General features: G+C 45.0%; 1 protein-coding gene and 1 pseudogene across 1 annotated transcript; one reads left to right on the top strand and one right to left on the bottom strand.

The window, feature by feature from the left end:
• Positions 1 to 77: 77 nt before the first annotated feature.
• On the top strand, positions 78 to 1,567 carry LOC127755670 (uncharacterized; annotated as a pseudogene).
• A 12,316-nt stretch (positions 1,568 to 13,883) lies between these two features.
• Positions 13,884 to 15,318, bottom strand: LOC127755452 (uncharacterized). The gene is made up of 2 exons (XM_052281132.1): positions 14,640 to 15,318; positions 13,884 to 14,429 (listed from the first exon to the last, which is right to left on the bottom strand). The coding sequence occupies exons 1-2, from the start codon at positions 15,256 to 15,258 to the stop codon at positions 14,350 to 14,352; spliced, it is 699 nt and encodes a 232-aa protein (XP_052137092.1). The 5' UTR covers positions 15,259 to 15,318; the 3' UTR covers positions 13,884 to 14,349.
• Positions 15,319 to 18,747: the final 3,429 nt, after the last annotated feature.

Here is an 18,747-nt window from a genome sequence, read left to right as displayed (position 1 = left end):
TTGCTAGAAGGATCATGGCAAAGATCAAGACCAAGCTCAGAATTAGAAAATTAAGTAAGAAGAGTGTTACAAGGAAGATAATCAAGAGGGATCATGCTGATGCACACCATCGTCTCGTATCTGACTACTTCAGTGAAGACCCTCTCTACCCAGAGAGAATGTTTCGTACAAGATTTCGGATGGGAAGACCCCTTTTTCTACACATTGTGAGTTCCCTTGGTAGGTGGTCTCCTTACTTCACACAAAGGGTAGATTGTAGTGGTCGCCAAGGGCTCTCACCTCTGCAGAAGTGCACAGCTGCAATACGTATGCTAGCGTACGGTAGCCCTGCTGATAGCCTAGATGAGTACCTTAAGATTGGCAAGAGCACATCCCTGTAGTGCTTGGACATGTTTGCACGAGGAGTGATTGAGGTCTTTGGCCCAGAGTTTTTGCGACGCCCTACATGTGAGGATGTGGAGCGTTTACTTCAAGTTGGTGAGTCTAGAGGCTTCCCTGGGATGTTAGGTAGTATCGACTGCATGCATTGGAGGTGGGAAAAATGCCCGACGGCATGGAGAGGGCAGTTTACACGCGGTGACTATGGAGTACCAACAATTATCCTCGAAGTTGTTGCTTCTTATGACCTCCGCATATGGCATGCTTTCTTTGGTGTCGCCGGATCAAACAATGACATCAATGTATTGAATCAATCCCCACTGTTTCTTGATGTGCTCAAAGGGGATGCTCCTCAAGTAAAGTTTTCTGTGAATGGGAATGAGTATAGCACAGGTTACTATCTTGCTGATGGAATATATCCAGAATGGGCTGCCTTTGTGAAGTCTATTCATCTTCCACAAACAGAGAAGCACAAGTTATATGCACAATATCAAGAAGGAGCAAGGAAAGATGTGGAGTGTGCATTTGGGGTCTTGCAGTCTCGTTTCAATATTGTGCGTCGTCCAGCAAGGCCATGGAAACGGAAGAGTGTTGGGAGAATCATGAAAGCGTGTGTTATTCTCCATAATATGATAGTTGAAGATGAGAGGGAGGGGGTTATCATTCCTATTGATCTGAATGAGAACCCTGGAGCATCAATTGTTCTGCCTCTTGAAGTAACTACTGGTGATAGTCCATGCTTTTCTGATGTATTGCGCAGGAAGGCTGAAATACATGCTCGTGCACCACATTCCCAACTAAAAAAAAGACTTAGTCGAACACATTTGGCAAAAGTTTGGCAGTACTCGTCGCATTTAGTTATGGTAGGATATTAAGCATCCTGTTTTCACATTTTCCATTACAATATTGAGCATCTTCACTTATTAGTTAATTTATTCATTTATTTCAGGGACATGGTAAACTTTGGTGCTTTCTGCTATGGTTCTGAGAGGTATGCACCTGCTTTGTATAGTATAGCTTCCTTCTAGCTGCATCTTAGTTGTTTTACTTCCAGTTTATGTGCTGCAATTTTTATATAATAATCATGCTCCTGTTTTTTATGAACAATTCATGACGCAGGTATCGAAGATGCTCATTTTGGCTGCTTGTTTTGGCGGTGCTTCAGCAAGAGAAGCTACTTATTACATAATTTTCAGTAATTCACCGATTTTATCAAAACAGAACTTGTGTTCTAACTATCTACTCAGTATGTCGTTGTATGGGTCACTGTTATGGCCTATGAATGATGTATGGATCATTGTAATGGACTAAGTTCTTTTGTCAGTCTATGAACTAATTAGTAGTTTTGTCAATTTATGAACCTTCTTATGTTGATCCCGTATCAAGCTAAATTATTCTAAAGCTTGATTGCTCTTTCATTACTAAATTGTTTATTTGGAATGAATAGTATACACTATCGATGCTAATTTTTCTGTCATGTGATGGATCGTCGCATGATTTGTTTGTTTTATTGATTGAATAAAGTGTTGGGTTCACACAAGTAGCTACAAAGCCCATGTTTACAAGTGATCCTGCATAGCTTCACGTTTACTGTTTAAGCATTAAATGCATTATGTTTAGGAGGAGATGGCATAGAGACAAGTTATAGTATCTTACTGTAAATGTTGTCTTTTAAGCCTCCTATAGATGACGTGGAGAATACTAATAGTAAGATACTTACTATATTATTGCCCTTGCCCTAAGGGTACCCATGTATTATATTGATCTCGTGATACCTTTTTATGCCACCCAAAGTGTAAAAGATATTGGCATTATTCAAGTCCAAAAACTCATATAATATTTTTCAGAAAAGTTTTAGAAACTTCAAAATATGTTATATGTATAATGATACGAATTTCATTTATCATGATATTATCCTTCAAAGAGTAGTTAATTTGTGGTCAATGAGACGACCCTTGTTAACAGTGTCCGTTATTGAAGAACGGCGGGAGTAATTAATTAATTATCCTGATAGCTTGTCTAATGTCAGTTAAAAATATTTCCTCGGAAATTAAAGCGACCAGGTGAACTCACATACATATTAGTATCAAAAAATTAGTTGCTACATATTCGACACAAAGCAAACCGGTACCAATTGAGAAATATGGAATTTTACTTGTGCCATATATCATCTTCAATTACAATGGTAGAAGCTTCTTTTCCTGTACTAGCTTGTGTTATGCTAATTTGCAGTAGTCACTGCCCTCTTTGGCAACATTCCTCCTTCACTTCAAACCTTATTTTGTTAGCATGTTCTCGCTATCTCCCAGTCCCTCTGGCTGCTAGCTCTCACTTTAATCTGGCAAAAAAAACCGAAAGGAGAAGGAATGCAATTATGTTTTTCCCCGAATTTGTTCCCTGCTGCATAGCCAACTTTGCGACCATAAAAATCTCTCAACCATCAGCTTCTGTGACTACATGCATGCTAATATCTGATAACAGCAAAATGGTTGTTGGATAAATGCAGGTCCATGTTCAGAGTGTTTTCCTTTTTGCTTCTATAAGACGCTTGTATTTCTAGTAGGTGTGGGACGTTGGCCCTTTTGTCTGTACTGGTATTGTAAGCAGGAAGGGATATGCAGCTTGAATTCTTCTTCTTTCAATCGGAGCAGAGCATTTTGATCGATGTCTTTGGTCTGAGAAAATGTTCAGTCTTCTGAATTTTTGAGATTTCGATGGTGATAACAGACGATAAACCCAATGATTCTGGGACTATATATATAATATATATTTACCAGCAAATATTATTCGTCAGATATAAATATAGTATAATTTTAGTATATTATATTATAAACTTTCAAGTAACTCCTACATGTAAGTTTTGAAAATCTCACAATTAACCGCAATCAACTTATCACGTCAACGTAAACCATTTCCTAAACCACCGAAGGAGTTGATTTGCACCGGTTATTAAAGATAGGAGATACGTATGCCCGGGTTTACTGTCAAGGGCAATCAATGGCAAAACATGAGGAAGGCAAATAGAATTATTCCTACCATAATTATTTTATGGACTGGCCATAAAGATTTGCTGCATGGGCCATAACGATTTGATTTGCAGGGCCTGTCAAATCAGTGAAGGCTCCGTTTGGTTTTTGGATCTTATCTTTTCTATTTGTCCAGTTTTTAGTATCAAATCAATGCTCCTATCTGGAACTGCATGCCATGCATCCAAATAATGGGCCTGCAGTTCTCTCCCAAACAGCCCTCTGGGAATTTCACTATTTTGAAGTTTAAGGTTTAGGGTTTATACTTAAAAAAGATCTCTTCTCTTTGCCAATGTGATTCATATTACAATTTTCTTTGCATTCTGCTTTGTTTTCTTGAAGTGCTTCCTAATCCTTATTGACTTGTACGATAAAAAAAAATTTACGAATGCGCACATTATAGGATCGAGATGGCGTCGATCTTAAGGAATTGAATGATCATCGGATTATTTTTCAAGATAGAATGGATACAAACGCGTAGCTGAAACAAAAAACGACTGATACAAAAGTTATTCTAATGTTATTAGAACACTAAATTAAATATGCTAATCTCTACTATTATAAAAACTGAAGATGTTTTTGCCGGTATTTTAGTATGTCATCCGTGTATGAGTCGGTTTTTAAATTCGTTTGCTTTTGGAAATACATATCCGTATTTGAGTCGGTTTTTAAGATCGTTCACTTTTGTTAATACAGAAGGAATCATATAAGAAATATGTATAAAAAAACTCGCATGCTAACTTGAGACAATCGAACTCCTAACTGTAGCTCATGATTTTCTAAAAATATATATATCCAAGTGAACTCCCACAGTGAATTTCATCTTAACCAAACCATATAACAATAATAAGATTAAAATAAACTTCACCCATTATAACGCATGGGTATTTTTTCCAGTAACAAAAAAGACTACGTACAGTAGAATAACTTATACAGTGTTATTTAAACCGGTTGATACAGTACCAAACAGTACATTGTTTTCGGCAGAAGTGGAGATTTGATTAGGTAAGTTTTGTTAATTAGCAGAGTTTGTCAGGTGACTGGCTCTATTCCTCTTCACCCAGCTCTCTGGGCTGCGAGTCTGCAGACCACACCCTCCCATTGAGCATCAACACATCTAGGCATACTTGGGTGCAGCGAAGATGGCGGCGGTGAAAGCGAGGACAATGACAACCTCTCCATTAGAATTTTTTTTATTTATACATTTTTTTATTAAAATATTTACAAAAATAACTTTTTGTTTCAAAAATTTACAAATCTAATTGCCTGCCGCCCTCAAGAAGGGCGATTTTTAAAAATCGCCCTCTCAAAGGGCGGCAAGGGACCTAAATACAAATTTTTATTTGTGTTCAAACCCTTCCCACCGGTTTTAATTGCTTAAAAAATAATAATGCTTATTCGATACTCCAAATGATTTTAAATGGAAAAGTGATAAACTACAAAGTTATAGATCTCATCAAGATCTACAGCTTTTATATAAAGTTTATCTCCATCCAATGTCGTTTGAAATGTAGATCTGAGATTTTTTAAAATGTGTTTTATATTTTGTAACGAATATTTGGATATCTAAAACATCTTAAATGAAAAAGTTGTTAACTACAAAGTTGTAGATCTCCTTGAGCTCTACAATTTTGATATAAAGTTTTATTTCATCTAACTTTATATAATATAATTTTAAATTGTAAAATCATAGAGCTAACAAGTTATGCTGGAAAATTTGCATTTAGTTCCCTTGCCGCCCTCCTAAAGGGCGGCAGGCGATTAGATTTGTAAATTTTCGAAACAAAAAATTATTTCTGTAAATATTTTAATAAGAAAAGTATAAATAAAAAAATTCCTCTCCATTATCCGTCCGCTCTCTGCTTGGATAGTTAGGCCTTGGTTTTGGGTTACACAAACGTAGTCAAATAACAAAATAAATTACAGAATTTCATCAAGAAAATATGAGACAAATCTATTAAGCCTAATTAATCTATCATTAGCATATGTTTATTGTACCACCACATTATCAAATCATGTCGCAATTACGATTAAAAGATTCGTCATATAATTTACACGCAATCTGTATAATTGATTTTTTTCTTACATTTAATGCTCTATATATGTGTCAAACATTCGATGTGACAACGTGAAAATTTTTGTTTTGGAACTAAATAGGGCATAAGGTGTGTAACCGGCTAGACAACGAAATGGTTTCTTTTAGGTAGCGTAAGGGGTGAATTTCACGAAATTTCACTCCGGAATTTTTAACCTGGCTGGGAGCTGGGCTATTTCTGGCAAAATTTCGGTGCCCGGCAAAAAAAACATCGCTTTTGCAAAAAGTATTTGGGAACTTTTCATTTTCAATGTTTGATTAGTTATTATTGAATACCTATAGGTTTTGTTTCTCAAAAAAAAAAAAGAATACCTATAGGTTTTTTACATATAGCTCTCATGTGCTGGAGGACCTACCGGACCTCTTGGACCTGCTTGGCCGAGACGGCCTTCAAATGGACCAATACAAAAAGGAATAAGTTCATCTGAGGTCCCTTAACTTGTCAACGAATCCGATTTTTATCCCTCAATGCGAAAACCAGACACAAAGGGTCCCTCAACTATCAAAACCGGTATAGATTAGGTCCCTCGGCGGTTTTGAGGGCGGTTTTGGCTGACGTGGCGCCTACGTGACTAATTTGACTCGGTCTTCATATGACGCGGCATTGATGTGGCGCATACGTGGCAATTAGATCCAGAGAAATAATAAACTTCATGGGACCCACATGCTAGTCTCACATAAATTAATAAAAATTTTGTGAGGCCCACATGTCATTCACAGCGTCTCCCTCTCTTCAACTCTCTCCCCCTCTTCTTCTTCCTCTCTCTCCCCTCTCCCATCCCAGAGGCGGCGTGCGGTGGCCGAGGGAGGAGGGAGGCGGCCGGGCGAGGAGCGGCAGCTCGCTGCAGCCGGGCGAGGAGAGGCAATGCATGGCGCCCGGGTGAGGGAGGCGACACGCGGCAGCCGCGCGAGGGAGGCAACGCGCAGCGGCCGGGCGAGGAGGGAGGCCGCCCTCGCCGGCGACCTCCTCTGCCTCTTCCTCCTTTGGCCACCTTCGCCACCCGCTGTCCGGCCTCCTCGCTGTGCTCATGCTGCACTGGCTCACGGCGGCCTACGATGGGCAATACATCAGCGTCGCCGAGAGTCGCGGGTTGGGCGGGGGCGACGGCGCGGAGGAGGAGGTGGTCGAGGGTGGCTCGGAGGCCCGCCGCGACGGCCTCGTTCTGTGGGCGAGGCCGCACCACGCCTGGCTCTCAGCGGTGGCCTGACGGAGCTGCTCCTCCAGCTCGGCGGCGCGGCGTCGGGCGGCTTCCAGCTCGACCTCCTTCTCCCGCAGCCGCCGTGCCGCGGCGACCGACACCGAGCGAACCAGCGCTTGACACTGCTCAAGCCCGACGCACATCCGCTCACACTCCATCCGCACAACCGCATCGATCTTCGCGCTCTGCATGCACATCTCCGACACCAGCGCATCCCCCACCGCCGCAGCCGACGCCACCGACCGCCCACTTGTTGACGTCGTCGCCGACTCCACCAACCGGCTCACTGGTGCAGACACCTTCATCATCCCGGGAATCGGCAGTGAAGAGGAGGAGAGAATGGCGTGGCTGGAGGAAGACGAGGGAGAGGGAGACACACGTTGGCTATATAAAGCAATGCCTTGTTGTCGGCGGCGGCGGTGACTGGGGGAACGACGACAATGGCGGCGGCGGTGGCCGTGAGGCGGCACCGCGGCGCGAGGAGAAGCACGCGAATACGGCCACAGCCTTCGTGCTGTCGCGCACCAGCTCCACCTGTCGTGTGGCGTGCGAGGGGGGAGGAAGCCGAGGATTGTAGCATATCGACGTTGGCCTTGAGCGTGTGGAGCGGGGCATCGGCGGCGCCATAGCGATGGCGAGGAGCCGGTGGAGACCCGTGAGGTGTGGGCGGACAACCTTCAGGAGGAGCTCGCGTTGACCCGCGACGTCGTCAACGAGTACCCCTTCGTCGCCATGGACACGGAGTTCTTGGCATCGTGTGCCGCCCGCGGCACCGCTCTGCTCGCCCCGCCGCGCCGCTCCATCCGCCGCGCTCTGCTCTGCGTGCCGTCGCCCCATTTATCTACCTGCCTAGCGCTCCCATCGCCGGCCGCCGCAGCCAAGCATCCTCCCGCGCTGCCGACCTGTACGGGCTCCAGGTGCTCGCCGACGGCATCCAGCACAAGAGAGAGATGAAGAGAGGGGAGGTTGGGAGAGAGGAGGAAGCACAAGAGAGAGATGAAGAGAGGGGAGGTTGGGAGAGAGGAGGAAGAAGAGAATGGGTGAGGATGACATGTGGGGCCCACATGGGCCCCACCATTTTTAAATTTATTTGTGCATGAGACTGACATGTGGGTCTCATGAGTTTTATTATTTTTCGGGATCGAATTGCCACGTAAGCGCCACGTCAATGCCACGTTAGTTGAAGACCGAGTCAAATTAGCCACGTAAGCGCCACATAAGCCAAAACCGCTCTCAAAACCGCCGTGGGACCTAATTTACATGGGTTTTGATAGTTGAGGGACCCTTTGTGTCTGGTTTTCTGGTTGAGGGATGACAAGTTAAGGGACCTCAGATGAACTTATTCCAAACAAAAAGCACAATGGCCTTCTACAGGTTCCTGGGTTTGAGCGAAGAGTAGACCTACTTTGTGATCGAATGAGTCTGCTCACTGCCACTAGGGCTAGCTGACATTGGGCTACCCTGGCAACAAGGCCGTCCCTTCTGAATATGGAGTGATCCTTCGGAATAAGTTCACTTTGGATCCCTCTACTTGTCGCTAAGTCCGATTTTCGTCCCTAGGTCGCAAAACCGGGAACGATGGGTCCCTAAACTTACAAAACCGCGTAAAATAGGTCCCTCGGCAGTATAGTGCCCGGTTTTGGATGACGTGGCGCCTACATGGCTCCCTTTGACTAGATCCTCGTTCTACGTGGTATTGATGTGGCGCTTACATGGCAATTGGATCCCGGGAAAATAATAAAAACCGTGGGACCCATATGTCAGCTATACAAAAATAATTAAAAAAGGTGGGACCCATGTTGTCCCACATGTCAGCCTCCCTCTTCTCTCTATCCCCCCTCTCTCTCTCCCCTATACGGCAAGGAGAAGGGCGAGCGGCGCAGTGACGGCGCAGATGGTGTGACGGGCGGAGCGACGGCAGGCGGTGGGCGGAAGGACAGCGGGTGGCGGGCGGAGTAAAGGGCCCGCGGGTGGAAGTGGAGCAGTGGCGGGCGGTAGACGAAGCGACGGCGCCACGACGGCGGGAGGGTGGAAGAGGAGCGGCGGCTTGCCGCCCCACCTCGCTCGTCACCGAACCACCCGACGAGGAACACCGCACAGAGCACGTCGTCCATGTCCACCCCCGCGCCGCCGCACCTACTCCACAAATGGCGGGTGCTTCAGCGGCAGCGCCACTGCCGCGAACTGCTCCTCCAGCATCATCGTCAGGAAGCCGGTGCCGCGATGGACGGCGTGAGAGAGAACGGATGCCGAGGAGGCGTTGGCGACGTCGAAGCGGAGCTCGTGGGGCTTGCCGCCGGTGTGGGCGATGACGAACGCGCAGCGCGGGAGGACGTGGCACGTGGCGCCGCTGCTGCCGCTGCCCGCCGTCCTTCCGCCCACCGCCCGCCGCCCCTCTGCCCACCGTCCTTCCGCCCGCCGCCCGCCGTCGCTCTGCCGGTCACCCCCTCTGCGCTGCCGTAGCACCGCTTGCCCTTCTCCTTGCCATGTAGGGGAGAGAGAGGGGGGATAGAGAGAAGAGGGAGGCTGCCATGTGGGACCACATGGGTCCCACCTTTTTAAATTATTTTTCTATAGCTGACATGTGGGTTCCACAGTTTTTATTATTTTCCCGGGATCCAATTGCCACGTAAGCGCCACGTCAATGCCACGTGGGATGAGGACCTAGTCAAAGGGAGCCACGTGGGCGCCACGTCATCCAATATTGCCGAGGGACCTCTTTTGCATTGTTTTGTAAGTTAGGGGACCCGTCGTACCCGGTTTTACGACCAAGGGACGAAAATCGGACTGGGCGATAAATAGAGGGATGCAAAGTGAACTTATTCCTGATCCTTTCGCTCTAGACTGTTGGATGGGTTCATCTTGGAATTAGTCCCCTTGCTGTTTTTCAGTGACAATTAACCAAAATTCCGTTTAATTAACCAAAATAGTTAAATGTCGTTTCTCATCTTTACATCGAGTTTAATTAACCAATATTCCTCGTCCCTTATCTTGATAAAACCACTTAAGTTAGATTGCACGATACTTGAGGGAGTGATGTCCTAACGTTGACGGCCACTCACACCTCTCCTCCACCTTCGCCGACACCAAACATGACTTCCCTAATCCTGCAACGTGTTTTAATGCGCTAAACCACGACTGCTCCTACCCCCAAGGATTGCCAGCCGACCTCGCCTCTTCGCCAAGCGGTTGTGTTCTACCGGTCTACGTCGTCGGCTGCACCGGCCGCCACCACCCGTGGACAAGCAGCACCGTGGAACACATCCCGCCGCCAATGTTATCGCTGTCTCCTCTTTGGATCAACGGCGCGTGCCCAGCTATGCTCCCTCTCGGTCTAGCCCAACCATGTTCGCTGGGTAGAGATGCAAACGAGCCGACCCGCGAACCTACTTATATTTTAAATAAGGGCCAATTCATGGATTTACACATCATAGCTCGTCTTGTCGCGTCGTAGAGATGCAAGTGGATCAACTCATAAACATATTTATAGATCAAATTAATAGGTAATTAACCTATGAGTCAACCCACGGGTTTCACACTAATTTTGCCCATAAGTGGGTCCACGGGTTGGTTCGCTTGCAACCCTATCGCTGGGTCACTTGCACACAGTTCTGAGTCCGAGTAAAACCGAACCGGTTTGTTTGCCATGACATGTTCAGCTCGGTTCAGTCGGGATTCAACCGATTAATTTACCTCCAGTTCAAACCAAATCAATTCTTGTTTTCCCCTGTACCGTGTAGTACAGATGTTCTAAAAAAAATGTTGAACAGATGTTTCTATTTCTTAATCCTAAAAATAATAAGTGGTCTGCATATCTAGGAAGCTGGCTCTGTAGTAGTATTAGTATAAGCCATAATCAGTCCCCAATGTTAGGCACTGTTTGAGTTCACGGAAGATAAAGATTAAGCACGTGCACACAAAACGAACATGATTAATTGAGTTTTAATTATTTTAAATTTTTAAAATAAATTTATTAGACATTTTAAAGCAACGTCTATATACAAAGTTTTCGTACGAAATATACCGTTTATCAGTTTGAAAAAGCGTGGTAAGAAAAACCGAGGTAAAATATGTATCTTCATCAGAAAAGAAATTCTTTCCATTTATAAAAATGTCATGAGGTGTCTCAGAATGATAAAAGTGTTACATGTATTATACAATGTAAGGCACGGGTAATAGTAGCGTCATGTGGGCCATACTGTCTAAAGACACACATAGGAAACTCTACCCCCAATGAAGGATACTCTCAAATGGTTCTACAAAATCTGAGGGTACTTTATGAAGATATTGGGCCATTTTGATTTGAAGCCAAAATATGCCCTACCAAATTGTTTGGCACTTTAAATAGTATTTTGATAGTGTTTGGTTTGCTACCAATACAACATAAAAAATTACCAAAATTTTGGTACTAGCAAAACTTGCCTAGGTTTTGATATTATCAATATTTTTTTAGCATGGTAGTAAACCAAGCACACCCATTGTATCGCACAATGCGTGTCCCAACCCACAGAGACACAGAGTTATTTTCCTCTTCTACCCTTCTCTATTTAGCCTTTTCATCTTCTTGTTTTCTCCCCCACCTCGCCTTTTTCCTCTCGTCGCCGTCCCTCTCTCTTTCTCTCTTGTCGCCGCCTCTCTTCCTCTCTCTCGTCGCCGCTCGTCTCCGTCGTTCCCGTCGCCGCCTGTCTCCGCCGTTCCCGCCGCCGCCCGTCTCTGCCGCTCCCGCCGCCACCGTCTATGCCAGCAGCCGAATCCACACCCGTCGCCGCCCGTCTCCGCGCTTTGGCCGACGGAGAGCCGCGCGCAGACGCGCTGGTCAATGCTGAGCGGCACGAGGGGTGAGGTGGCCGACGGCAAGCGGCGGGTGGTTGACAGCACGAGTGCACGGGAGCAGGTGGAAGACGGCGTCGAAGCTTCTCTTCACCGCCTCTCTCCCAGATCTGGCACGCCGTCAGCCGGATCTGGCATGCCGGCGGCCGAATTTGGTCGGCGCCGCCACTATCTCTCCCGTCGCCTGTCACCGTCCACCACACTGATGAGGGCCCGCCGCCTACTCCGACTCCGCCCACCGCTGGCTCCGCCTCACCATGCCGAGGTGAGAGGGGCAAGAAGGGAAAAAGTAGGGGGAGGAGGCGGGGGACGGGGCACCGAGGTCGTCCAATGTGTTGTATCGATTTGTGGCTCAAGAAAAGGGGATTGGAGGAGGCAGATGCACCCGTTCCCCTTGTGGGGGTCGTACCTCCCTCTAGGGGCACGGCTAGCGGACGGGAGATGGACGGCGTGAGCGAGGGTACGACTTCAAGCTACGCATTGAACATGGCCTGAGTTTTGTTTGTTTGCTATGTTTAATATTTGAGCACTTGGTAAGAAATATTTGTTCAGAAAAGTGGCTTTCCAATGCTATGAACATAGCAAAAACGTACAAGAATGCAAGTTCAGACAACTCACTGACATCAAACAGACCTGAGGCACTTAGCTGTCCATGTTACTTGTCACGCGTAAACATGCTCACTTGTGACAAACAAAATGTACATGTTAGGCAAGGCTGGTAGATCCAGATGGTTCATAGTGTACATGAATCCAATTCATTGTGAAATGTTACTAGTTGCTTCCATTTCAGTGAGATATGAAATCCAGCAATCATTTCTTTGCCATTTGGAAACTACTTTACTTTCTTGGACACTCAATTTTGACAATCTCTGTAAGAACACCATGACAATTCTGTCAAATGTGTCAATCAGCTGCTTAAATATGGCATCCCTTCACAACTAAGGGTATAGAAATTCAATAATAACCTGCCTAATGTGACTATTTTGAACTGCTGAAGCATGGAAAGGCCTATTTAGTTTTAGTTTGTACTACCTTCATCCTTTATGACGCTGGTTAGTACCAACATCAAGTATATAGGATGGGCCATGTGAAGCAAGGACGACATGTTCTATCAGGAAAAATACTCGGTGCATGCTCTAATAATTTTCCTGAAAAGTGAAAATTGCAGATTTTCACAACGAACCGCAAAGTCTGACCTTCATATAGCGATTTGAGGATCCATTTTGATTTTCTATCTACTGGATTCAGAGAAAGCAGAAATCCTCAAACAAATAAGCATATACCTCAATCTTCTATTTTTTCATGTTTTGGTTGTACATTTTGTTATGTCTTTTGCAATGATTTAATATATTTTTGTCCCATTTTCTCCCTCGGTGCTCTTCTATTTGCTACCACTCCGTTATGGAATTGGGACTCTGTCACGAAGCAAATCATATTCCCATGTTTCTCGCCTACCATTAATCATATCATATATTGAATATTCAACCAATGTTCAAGTAGTACTGCAATGATTTCTCTTGTATTCTTTTTCGTGGCAGCTAATCTGTGGGGGTCAAAATTTCAAGAAAACAAACATTTAGTCAGACATAAGTAGTGTCAACTGTCCATATTCAATATTGGACGGCTCAGAAGCCATAACCTAACCTTCCAATGACACTTCGATTGTATTGCAGGCTGCCCTCTTCATCATTTTCCCTATTGTAATTTAGTGAAAATTTACAGTTTTTTGTAATTCGATTGCCTATCTCAGTGAAATTAGTTCAGATTGGCTTCCCTTATGATAATAGGGATACCTGACACAACTGCACAACAAGATGCGGGCACATTGTAAGTCTTCAAATTGTACTTTGTACAATCGCTCCACGATTCCAAATCAGAATGATCTACCAATCTGGCATCTACAGTTCAAACAAAGAAGACCAAATTGTACTTTATCTAACCACTATACACAACAATGACCGATCAACCTGAATCTGAAGTTACAAAATTTAATCAGATTTTATTTCAGATCTGAACTTTGGAGCACCAGAATGCAGATATGCACATGCAGAGACCGAAATCTCAGTGCAGCTATAATAAGTCAGGTTGCATTTCTTTTCTGAAAGAGTCAGAACAGCTAGAGATCCACGGCACAAAACTGCAGCCAGCAATTTTGGTGCTTTTCACACCTGACCAAAAGTCCTAAACCAATTGCATGATGATCGGGAACAGTGAGATTCGAATATTTAGTTTGACACATTCGAGTTGATTTGGTCCATTAGCCTCCCAACGAAGCAAAGTAGCTGGCACATAACAGGATAGTATCAAAGATGAAAGAGCAGGGAAAAGAACGAACACATATACAACTCAGCAAGGAATGCTAATTATTCTTTTATTTGATTTAAGAATACTTTTGTACATCTTGTTTACATGAATACAATTTGTTACATGGATCCATGATTCATATCTTTGTTTTTGTTTTAAAAGCTAAATCAAGGATTCATATGTGAGTTAAGGCCGCGCACAAATGGCATAGTCTGCATCCATCTTAGCTTTGCTTGCTGATTACAACCATCTTGGAATAATTCCAAATCCGCGTCGACAAGATTGAACAATATGAATTCATACAGGTTCACCTTCTGCTGCTGATAGCGACGACGGCGATGATCCGATGCGATTCCGGGGCAGTTTGGCAGAAGGCATATGGCAGCTTGTGATCAAAATTGAGATGTACACGTCTCTCTCTTGGAGTTTTGCTTGCAGATGCCTCCATGGATGGATTGAGATTGATTTTTGCTTCGTCTTGATGCTGTTTGGAACAATTTGATGTTACTGTTTTCAATTAGCTGCAAAGCCTGACAGTGCACGCGACCGCCTGCGCCCAATACTTGAGCCTCGCCTTCACCTCATCTGGGCTGTCCCCTGAAAGAACACATCAGGATCAAATGTTCAGTCACAATTCAAGAATGGAATGAGCAAGTACAAATCAGATTCGTTCTCTGATGAACTGATTCTGTTTAAGATTGACATGAACATGATAATTTTTGGCTTTTATCATATCTGAATCGAAGAACAGATGGTGATTGGGGGAAAAGAAGGGGGGGAGGACCGGGTCGAACAAGTTGTGCTTACCAGGGCTGGAGATCTTCCAGTTGGCGATGGGCTGCGCCGGGGAGGAGGGGGCCACCGGAGCCGGCTCCGCCTCCGGCGAGTGGTGGTGTTCGTCGAGGAAGCGCTGGCTCATGGAGTAGCAGAGCTCGAGGGCCGGGAGCGTGCCGCAGAGCTCGGGGATCTCGTCGTAGCTGAACCCGAACCCCAGATCCACGCACCCCTTGAGCTCCTCCAGGTCGTCGTCGGTCAGGCTCCTCGCCCGCCCCACGCCGAGGCCGCCGCCCTCCCCGCCAACGCCGGGCGCGTCCTCCCTCGCGGCGGCGGCGCCCGCGGCGTCGTCGGCCACCACCACCGGCCTCGCCGCCGCCCGCCGCGGCCACGCCGCCTCCCACTGCGCCCCGCGCCACACGTCCTCGGCGCCCGCAACCTCCTCCTCCTCCTCGTTCTTGGCGGCGGCTCGCCGGTGCGCGCGCGGCCGCCGGTTCTTGTGCCTCCGCCTGCGCGCTGGCGCTGGCGCGGCGGCGGGAGGCGTCCCCGGCTGCTGCAGAAAGAAAGAAGTCGCCAGGGAGGCGTCGTCGGCCGACGCGGCGGCGGCGGTGGCCGGCTCGTCGTCGCGGTCGGAGTCGGAGCTCCACGTCATCGCGTCGTCGGCGGGTGGTGGTTGGGCTCTCGCCGCGGTGGCTGCTCTGCTGTCTCCGCGTCGCGCTCTCTGGGTGAGGAGGAAGAGAGAGAGGCGCGGGTTTATATATGCGGACGCGTTGGTGTGAGAGGGGGTGGATGGGTGTGGGGCCTACTTGGGGAGTGTGGGGTCCATGGGGCATGTGGGGGATGCGTGACGTGGCAGCGGCGGCCGCGGACTGGGGCTTGGCTTGGCTCATTGGCTGGCTGTCTCTCTACCCGCGGATTTCAAAATAAATTTTCTGGTGCCATCGCGTGCAATATGTTTTCGAAGAAATTCCGGTAAAAGTAAAAACCGCGTGTGTTGTGTTCTCTAAAGAAAAAAAAGGTTGTGTGATGACACGCTGAGTTTTAGTTGGAATTCAATCGAAGCTTGTTAGGATAGGATTTTCATGTGATTTCTTTTTGGAATGGCTAACCATATGTCAATGTTAACACATTCTGAAATCTTACCCATTTTAGAATACTGAATATGTTTCGTGATTTGTTCTTTCAAATGGTTTTTCTCCAACTCCGATGACCTCTTATTCTCTGGCGGTAGCGACTAACCAAACTTAAGTTGAGAACCTACAAATCACGTTTCCGGGATTTGGGTAGGGTGTGGGTGGAGAAGAGGGAAAAAGGGGAGGTTGCCAGGCTTACAAACATACATGGCTGTGGAAGGCGGTGGGCGGGTAGCAGGACGGAGCTGTGCCGCCGAAGCCACGCGGGTCGACAGTGGGGCGGTGGGTTCATGTTGGTGGCAAGCAAAGTAGAGCGACGAGTTAAGAGGCAACGATCGGTGATAGCAAATCCAGTGATGGGGAGTTGTCGCAGACGAAGAAGATGGCTGAACAGGGGCAGCTCACTACCACGGATCGAGGAGGACTAGAGCAGGAAGGGATGGACGGACTCAACAGCGTCGTTGATGCCTTCCGGCTAGCTGACGACATGAGGCATTGAGCGTTCAGGAATGCGACATCGAGGAAAAAAGAAACGAAAATGAAGGAATTAGGGTTTGATGATCTGCATACTCAAAGCAATCCAATGATTCAAAAATTGTAAGATTTTGAGACGTGTTATGTCAACTTTGTAATAGTCCGTCCCTCTTTTTAATGATAAATTAATTAAGTTGCTAACATAAACTGCATAAGGAGTGGATGTGCCATTTTTTAATAAAAAAAACTTATGTTTTCGACTCTTAATATGGTGGAGATCAAGGTTGACTTATTTGGTTAGGACGATTGTTTTGCAAAAACAAAAAAAATGAATTTGGAATATTTTGCAATTGCTAGCTTTCGTTTTCTTAGAGGGGACCATATCTGCATACAGTACAATATTATTGGAGAAAAGTATTGTTCTCTTGTTCTTTTCCTTCTTTTTTAGCCAAAGATCTTTTTTTTTGGGTTCCATATGAATAGTATTACTTCTTTTATCTTTTATCTTTTTGTATTTTTTTTGCTTTTGGAAACAAAAGTAGCTATTTCCTTACCATGCGTTGATAAGGCATAACAAAAATTAAAATATTTTAGTTCCATAAAAATAGTACCTCTCAGCTGTAATTTTTCAAACGTTTCATACTTCATACCAACCTAAAGGGAATATTATTGTTATTATATGTTCACCAGCTGGCAATTGAAATGTGGCTTGGTTTGAAACCAAGAGGGGACATCCAATATTGGTTCGACAGAAATACGACTTTCTAGATAGCCCCAGCTAAAAAGAAAAGAAAGCAACATTGCTGGCCAACTAAACCAACGACTTGTTCCCACGGTCATTGTCCCTCTATAAAACTAACAAAAACACCATATTAAACTATAATCAGTCATGATCTCGTGCCTTGCATGGGACACTGCTAGCATGATCAAGTTGCCAACATAACCCCTAAATTGAGCTTCCTTAATTTGATGGGTTTAATTAATTAATTGGCAACTGACAGGCACACACTGCAATAAACAAGTACAGTTTAACAGCACCATTCACATAGAGCTATTCTGACATGGCATCACTACCAAATACTCCTACTAATCATCACTTGACCTGCCTGATCTTGAGCCTCTCCAATGACATGATTTTGTCAGTAAATGTACATAAACTAATATTCATCTCATATATATTGTGCTTCTCCAATAACATATTGGAGTATTGCTTCCCTTTAAGTCGGCAAATTTGGCTGAATGTGCACTGTAAAGCTGCACTACACTGCAAAAATGGAGCAGGAAAAAAGTCTTTGATCCTCTACATGCAAGCTGCTCAAAAGGGGACAGCACTAGCACAGCCAGAATCCAACTCGATCAGGTGCTTTCATGCAGAACTCTAGCTAGCTACTACTAGTAACTTTTTAAATTAATTAAAGCAAAGTTATGCTCCATAGATTACTGCTGATCCTGCTTTGTGGGGCACCGCATGCACTAGCTTATGCAGACATATGATGGTGTTTACTTAACTCGATGACGATGTTTATCAAAGCAGGAGCACATAATGACACAAAACTTCAATCTGGTCAAAAAAGGCAAAAAAGAAAAAAAAACTTTCAAACCTGTGTAGGAGAGCTGAACTGAGAAATTACTGATCCATATATATAGACCTAACTAGATGGTATTTTTGAGAAATTACAACAGGCTACATCATATTCATTCAGGAAAATGTTGGCAGAAATTAAGAAATTTAAAAGTGTTCTTTTTGTTGGATACATATATGCAGGATTAGCAGCATGGGCATCACATGGCAGATATCCCAGATCTGATCTGATCAACACGGAAACATTGGCGTGAAACTTTCACGTTAAGTAGGCGTGGAATTAACTGGGAAAACGAAAAACATGTTAATTAAAAGATTTGCAACTTGATGCAAGTTGCAGTACATGAAATATAAAGCGCAGTTAGGACAATATTGAAGCATGGGCATATAGTGGACCACAAGCTGTAATGCTTGTATGAAAAGTTATTAGCGACCGGTTGATGGGCCTACCAACAGCTGAATAATTAAGGCTGAACCACTGTTCCATAACGTTTGGTCTACTTGCTCATAGAATATATATTTTCGGGATTTGAGTGAGTTAGGACATTGGCTATTTTTAAAATTGATCGCTAGTTGAGCCTGTTAATTGTATAAGAAGTTATAATCAGAAAATAATTGGGGGTTGGAATTATGCTCTAACTAGGTAGAGTTCATTATATACCAGGAGGTTTTTAAAAAATGGGGTTTAGTATGATAATTGTTGTAGCAACCATGTCAGCAACTCGTGGTACAATATATTATATATTGGTGTGGGACGGGGACAATATGTTGTTAATAGGTTGATGAATTTACTACATATAATCAATTTTCTCAGTATTTTTGAAGCGGGTAGAGTAACCACACTTGTGAAAATTGTATTTTCGCATGCGTGTGGTTAAGCCGTCTGTTTGAAAACATAATTTTGAAAAAAATAAAAAGAATCCAAAAACCCTAGAATTCTTCGTTGTCATTG

This window comes from Oryza glaberrima, chromosome 11 (genome assembly GCF_000147395.1).
Source record: "Oryza glaberrima chromosome 11, OglaRS2, whole genome shotgun sequence".
In the NCBI taxonomy this organism is placed as follows: domain Eukaryota; kingdom Viridiplantae; phylum Streptophyta; class Magnoliopsida; order Poales; family Poaceae; genus Oryza; species Oryza glaberrima.
The sequence above is the reverse complement of the archived record's forward strand: the minus strand, read 5'-3'. Positions and strand labels throughout refer to the sequence as shown.